General features: G+C 43.8%; 1 protein-coding gene across 4 annotated transcripts in view; it reads right to left on the reverse strand.

The window, feature by feature from the left end:
- Positions 1–2,881: 2,881 nt before the first annotated feature.
- Xpnpep3 (X-prolyl aminopeptidase 3) overlaps positions 2,882–7,345 on the reverse strand; it is a 50,448-nt gene continuing 45,984 nt past the window's right edge. For 3 of the 4 annotated variants that reach the window (XM_005354161.2, XM_026782740.1, XM_026782739.1), the window contains 2 exons: positions 6,643–6,763; positions 2,882–5,451 (listed from right to left, as the gene is read on the reverse strand). In XM_005354161.2, coding sequence (XP_005354218.1) covers positions 5,285–5,451; positions 6,643–6,763 — 288 coding nt within the window. In that variant the 3' untranslated portion in view covers positions 2,882–5,284. Of the gene's footprint in view, positions 5,452–6,642; positions 6,764–7,345 lie in introns of those variants that run through there. The other variant, XM_026782741.1, reaches the window with a different exon arrangement.

Consider the following 7,345-nt stretch of genomic DNA (forward strand, 5'->3'; position numbering starts at 1 on the left):
CTTCAAAGTTTATCCATATTGAACCAAGCCTGGTGGCACACACCTTTAATTCCAGTTCTCAGGAGGCAGAGGCAGGTGGCTCTCTGTTAGTTTGGGGCCAGCCTGGTCTATAGAATGAGTTCCAGCATAGGCTGCAGAGCAACCCCGTCTCAAAAAAAACAAACAAACAAAAAAAAAAAAAACAAGAAACAAAACAAAAAAAGAAGAGAACAAGGGAGAGAGGGACATTTCTTGGGTCACAAGCCAGGCAGCTGCCAGTCAGACAGGAGAAGCAGGAAAGTAGGAGATACAGAAAGTAGGAGATACAGAAAGGTGAAAAGCCCCGAGGCAAAATGTAGATAGAGAAAATAGATTGAGTTATAACAGCTAGCAAGAAACGAGCATAAGATAAGGCCCTGCATTCATAACTAATAACAAGTCTCATGTCACAATTTGGGAGCTGGTTGGTGGCCAAAAAGAAAAAGCCTGCCATGGTTTTTCTTGGGTTGTATGGTTTAGCCTGGGTTGTTGCATGTGCTATGCAATTTTTCTACCAGCGAGCTCTCCAGATGCAGATTTTTGTTTTTTTGAGACAGGGTTTCTCTGTGTAGCCCTGGCTGTCCTGGAAAATCTCTGTAGATCAAGCTGGCCTGAACTCACAGAGATCAGCCTGCCTGTCTCTCAAGTGCTGGGATTAAAGGCCTGAGCTACGGAGGCCTGGTTGTTATTGATTCTTCTGGCTTTCACTTTGTTTATCTTCCTCCCACTCGTCTCCCTTTCCCTCCCCATCTACCCTGTTTTTCCCCAAGATAAAACAAAATGAAATTGAAAAAAGAGAGAAAAAGAAAAAAAAAGAAAAATCTCATTGTGGAAGCTGCAATGTGACACAGTGAGTCAAACAGTATATCCTTGTGTCCATGTATCTTTACTTGCAAGTGTTCACTGTCATTGGTCTGGTTTGAGGCCTCTGGTTTCTGATACACTGTTAACACTGGGCCTTCACCCGGACTCCTCTTTTTTTTGGTTTTTCTAGACAGGGTTTCTCTGTGGTTTTGGAGCCTGTCCTGGAATTAGCTCTTGTAGACCAGGCTGGTCTTGAACTCACAGAGATCTGCCTGCCTCTGCCTCCCAAGTGCTGGGATTAAAGGCGTGCGCCACCACCGCCCGGCAAGGTTCCTATTTCTTTAGCAATAGTAATTTTCCTTTTAAAATATTTTTTTAAGAATATATTTTTATTACATTATTTCCCATCTTCCATATCATCCCAGATAAAAATTATATTTTCAGAAAATGTTATAAAATTAAATGTGAGATTTTGTTCATACTTTTTTTCCTATTCTAACTTACATATTACATTCTCCAAGTCACATGCACATAACCCTAATTCTCTTTAAGTTTATTCTATTGTGCCACACAATTAGTCTTGTAGGCTATGGATATAATGGTGCTAAGCTGCAGGTGCTCTTTACCAATGAGACATATCTCCAACCTGAGCCTCAGATCTTTTTTGGCTCGAGACAGAATTTCTCTGTGTAGCCTTGCTGGTTTGGAACCCACTCTGTAGTCTGTAGATCAGGCTGGCTCTGAACTCAGATTGCCTGCCTCTGCCTCCTAAGTGCTGCGATTAAACATGTGCACCACCACTGCCCCCCCCCTTTTTTTTTGTCTCAGATCTTTAAAAGTTTGCACCTTCACAATTTTACAATTTGATCCTACTTCCTCACAAAAAATTATTCTAAGTTGCTCCAGCCCTGGCTTGTAAGTCATGAGGGTTTTATGAAGCTTTCCTCCCTCTTCCAGAGAGAGATCTTATGCTGTAGCCCACAATGGCCTGGAACTCAGATGAGTGATCCTCCTGCCCCATCTTTCCTATTGCTTGGGATGTAGCTGTGCAGTTGCATTCTGGGTCTGACAGGGACTGTACTGAGCCCCATGGGACAGTTTTGCAGAGCCAATCTTTTACTAATCTGAGTCAAATCCACTGCTGCTTCCTCCCTTCAAACATGAGCTCACTGAATTTATTTTGTAAAGCAAAAGGTTCTTTTTTTGTTTGTTTTTTTGAGACAGGATTTCTCTGTGGTTTTGGAGCCTGTCCTGGAACTCACTCTGTAGACCAGGCTGGCCTTGAACTCGCAGAGATCCGCCTACCTCTGCCTCCGGAGTGCTGGGATTAAAGGAATGCACCACTGCTGCCCAGCTAAGCAAAATGTTCTTATATTTAAGTCTACAAACACTTCCCTGTGTTGGTCACTCTTCTGTTGCTCTGGTGAAACACTATGATCAAAAGCAATTTATGGAAATGCTTAGTTTGAGGGCCAGCTTGGTCTACAAGGGAGTTCCAGATCAGCAAGGACTACACCGAGAAACTTGAAAAACAAACAAACAAGAAAATTTTATTCGGCTTACATTTCCGGATGAGAGTTCAGATGGTGGTGAAGGGGTGGTAGAAAGCTGCTGGTTGACTGCAAGTTACTTCCGCTCAAGAAGCAAGGAGGGAACAGCAAGTGAGAGGAGGCTCTACCCTTACAGTCTGCTGCCAGGGGTGTATTTCTTCCAGCAAGGCTCCACTTCCAAGGTCCCCTTTTTTGTTTTGTTTTTGTTTTTTTGAGACAGGGTCTCTCTGTAGCTTTGGAGCCTAACCTGGAACTAGCTCTTGTAGGCCAGGCTGGCCTCGAACTCACAGAGATCTGCCTGCCTCTGCCTCCCGAGTGTTGGGATTGAAGCGTGCGAGTGCTGGGATTAAAGGCGTGTACCACCACTGCCCGGCTACTTCCAAGGTTCTATAAAGCTCCCAAATAGCACCATTAGTGGGAGACCAAGAGTTCAAATACACATGCCTATCACGACAATTTTCATTTAAACTCCCAACAGGCTAAAATAAAATACACATACCATACAATTCTGTATCGTTTTATAGTATATTTAAAAAATGACAGTAACAGTGCACTCCCTTTATTGGGGAATGATACATCCATTGTCATTGAATAGAGTAACAGCATTTTGTTCAAACAGAACTTATAATTGCACAAAATTCATAGAAAGCATTAAGAAATGTTGACCAAGATTGCAGTTTCTGGATTCTGGTGAGTGCATGGCCTGTGGGCCTGAAGTCCAGTGGTGACCCCTGACCCATACAATACTGACAGTCAAAGCTCCGCAGTGGCCATAGCAGGAAGAAGCCCAGAGGTTTGTGACCACAGGATTCTGTTACAGTGTTAGGAGTTAATGATGTCATTGCCCAGAACACATAAACACATGTCAGTTTAAAGAAGATTTACCAACGTCTAAAACTTACACAGTCTATTCAGGTTTGGGCCTTAGATGTTACTTCAGGAAGTTAAGAATAAAAACCACTAGCCACACTATAAAAAATTCTCCGTGCAGTGTTCTTTATGACACCAGCTTGGGCACTCATTTAAATTTTTTTTTTTTTTTTGGAGATATAGTCTCTCTTTGTAACGCTGGTTGTCCTGGAACTCACTATACAGACCAGGCTGTCCTCGAACTCTGAGACCTGCCTGGCTCTGTTCTTGAGTGTTGGGATTAAAGGCGTGCACCACCACTGTCTGATTAAATAGTGATCCTTTCATTTACAGTCTTCCAGTCAGTTGTGGCAATGGCTCCAACTCAGAACTCAAGTTTAATTGGCAGGAGTTTCTGGGAACATTGTTATAAAGGAGGCGAAGGTACCATTTGGACTGGTGGGAGAGCTCACTATGCTTTACTTATGACCTGCATGAACACAAGAGAGCAGGCAGGACCCATACTTTCTACTTTCAATCTCTGTATTACTATTATTTTCTTCTTTGGAACAGGGATTTACCCTGTGGCCTAGGCTAGTCTTGAACTCACAGCAATCCCCTTCAATCTAGCAAGTGCTGTGCTGACAGGTGTGTGTGACTATGTCTGGGTACAGTCGTCTGTATTATGCATACACTCAGATTTAAAAGAAATTAACACACTAGCTCTTACGGTCCCTTTATCACAGAGCTTTTGAAAAAAGCATTTGTATTAATCCAGCCCTGCCCTGCTCACCATGCAAGCTGGGTTGTATAACCGACCCTGATGCTGTGTTTAGGGAAAGAAACATGATTCTTTGTCACTGCCATGCCACCCTAGCTTAGAGTAGGAAGTGGACCACATGGAACTCACCTTTAATCCCAGCACTCCAGAGGCAGAGACGGCTGGATTTCTGTGAGTTTGAGGCTAGCCTGGTGTACAGGAGAGCCAGGGCTGTTACCTAGACTGAGTCCTATCATGATGATTTGACATACATAGCCAGTTCAAGGGAACCGACAAAGGGCTAGGAGGTGGTGGTGCAGGCCTTTAATCTTAGCAGGGAGGCAGATGGAGCGGGATCTCTTAGATTCAAGGTCAGCCTGGTCTATAAAGAGGGTTCCAGGACAGCTAGGGCTACACAGAGAAACCCTGTCTTGAAAAATCAACCATCCAACCAACTAACCAAAATCCCCACAAAAGCTCTGTAAAAATGGGCAGGGTGCAGGAAGACTGGTAGTCTGAGGCCAGCCTGAACTACCTCAAGAGCCTGTCACAAAGGAAAGCAGTCTGTGAAGTATCTGAAGCACAGTGACATTTTGTCTAAGAAAAGAACCTACGAAGGTCAGGAAGGTGGATGCTTGAAAAAGAATCCCCTTTAAAAACCTAGGCACTTTCCAGGTGCTGCACAACCGAATGGCAAGAAAGACCCAAGACTCTTTTGTTGGCTGGCTGGTGTTGCTGTACTGTGGCTGAATGGAAAGACTGCAGGACACGCATGCTCCCTGAGCCTGAGAGGTCCCAGAAGATGTATGGAGCTTGGCTGGGGAGGCAGAGATCATGGAGGATAGGTACTGGCCACCTGGAACACTGACAGGTGGCTTTTAGCACAGGCAGGCATTGGTGAAGAGTAAAAACACAGGCATCATACAAGCGTCTAGGATACTAAGTGTATCTCAGCAGAAGTGCAGAAAGGGAGAACCTGAAGACAAGTTTTCTGCTGAATGTGTTAACTGGAATGCATGGGTATGCACAACCAAAACCGTTCTTTACATTCACATGTTAAACTTCCTTGACTATTAGCTTTCCAGAATTACTGTCACTAAAGTCCTAGAAACAGACTGTTCCAGAATTCGCCTTCCCAGATTTACATCTACCTAACATGAGAATGTCCTGATATACAGGGACATCCACTCATATAGCTGTGTACTCCTCATAGAACCTGTGTCTAATCCCCCACAGAGACGCTGACTACACACATAGGCAGGACGCCAGTCTGGGACCTGAGATGTGACAGCGACAGTGGTGGTCATGAGGTCCTGCTGCAGATCTGTTCAATGTCATTCATCTCTCTGGGACAATCTGCAGAAAGGATAAGAGGTGAGTCCTGAGTCACCACCACATCATCCTCAATCCGTACTCCGAGACCGCGAAACTTCTCTGGTGCGTCTCTGTCATCCTCAGGAATGTAAATGCCTGAAGAAGAGAAACGGGTTGTGTGTGACCAGTGACAGTAACCAGAAGCATGTTCACCTCTGTTACAGTTCCTTCAACTGACGGATCTTCAGTGCACTTACCTCAGAGAGGTAGGAATTAAATGAACTACTACAGACAACAGAGCTGTGTACAGGAAGCTCAGTCAAGGTGGCTGTCATTAGTTAGGATTACTACTGTTATAGCCATTTTGTTTAGTAGACTACAGATTGCATTCAACTATAGTAATACCAATCATGATTCTGTCATGGTGTAGTCATTTAAGAAAGTCACTAATTTGACTGGCAGTGGTGGTGCACGCCTTTAATCCCAGCACTCAGGAGGCAGATGCAGGTGGATCTCTGTGATTTCTAGACCAGCTTGGTCTACAGAGTTCCAGGATAGTCAGGGCTGTTACACAGAGAAAGCCTGTCTTGAAAAGCAAAAAACAAAACAAAACAAAAACCAAGAAAGAAACAAATAAGAACAACAACAACAAAAACAAACAAAAACCCCCAGCCCCCCCAAATCAAAAACCCCCAAAAACAAAAACCCAAAAACAAATCAACAAACAATACAAAAAACCTTTATCAGTCATAACACACCTAATTTTCAAACTCTTGGTCCTGGTCTAAGAATCATCAATTTTTTAACAGTCAGACTCTCCTACCAGCCCTTGCACCTCACTGTGGCCACAACTTGACTTTTCCACTTGCTCAACAGGCATTCGCTTGAGTCAGGTAACTCTGTGGGATGAGGGTGGGCAGTTCACTGTAGGTAGCGGGATGCTGTAACCCACCACTACTGTGAGACTATCACAAGCTGACCATGGCAAAGGCAGGATTAAAAAAAAAAATTGTTTCTTAATATCAACTTACAAAAAGTATTTGCCATCTGTTGTTCATTTGAGGAGTCAAATTAAACAAACCGTGTGATCCTAAGTAAGAAAACTCAAGACAAACCTAAATATTTTATATTCTGTAAGTAAAAGTAGCAATGTAGCCGGGTGGTGGTGGCACACACCTTTAATCCCAGCACTCAGGAGGCAGAGGCAGGCAGATCTCTGTAAGTTCAAGGCTAGCCTGGTCTACAAGAGCTAGTCCAGGACATGCTCCAAAGCTACAAAGAAAGAAACCCTGTTTTGAAAAACCAAAAAAGTAGCAATGTACACTTCAGGGTTAAGCCATCCCTCACCTGGTTCAATTGTGATCACCATACCAGGCTGCAGAGGGAGTGAACGAGGCATGTCTGGAGTGTCATGGACATCCATTCCAAGGTAATGGCCAACATGGTGAGGGCAGTATTTCCGAGCAGCCTGGAAAAGATAATTAGCACAGTATTCTTAGGGCAACAAGCTCTTACAGGGAAAAGTTGGTATGGACAAATCAGTGAGATGTGGTGTTAGTAACTTCCAGTTTCTGCCTTTTAACCCAGCCTTGGATTAATTCTTGAGAGACCTGAAAAACTGCAACTTTTTTGGGGGAGTGTGGTGTGTTGTGCTGTGTGCATGAGTGTGTGGGATGCCAGTGTGTGCACTTGTGTGCAGGTACACAGATGCATGAATGTGCCTACTGAAACCAGAGTTGACAGTAGCTGTCTTCCTCTACAGAACTTCACCTTGTTTCTTGACTGGCTGGTTGTGTTTTCATGTGGGTGTTCATGTCTAATGTGTGTGGAGATAAGAACACAACCTGTTCTCTCCTCCTGCTATTTACGTACGTTTTGGGGAATGACCTCAGGCCATCAGGCTTGGTGGCATGTGACTTTTTATACATGGAACTACCTTATCATCCCTTTTCTTTTTTTAAATTTTTTAAAAATATTTATTTATTATGTATACAATATTCTGTCTGTGTGTATGCCTGCAGGCCAGAAGAGGGCACCAGACCCTATTACA

The sequence above is a fragment of the Microtus ochrogaster genome, chromosome 15 (genome assembly GCF_000317375.1).
Source record: "Microtus ochrogaster isolate Prairie Vole_2 chromosome 15, MicOch1.0, whole genome shotgun sequence".
NCBI lineage: Eukaryota > Metazoa > Chordata > Mammalia > Rodentia > Cricetidae > Microtus > Microtus ochrogaster.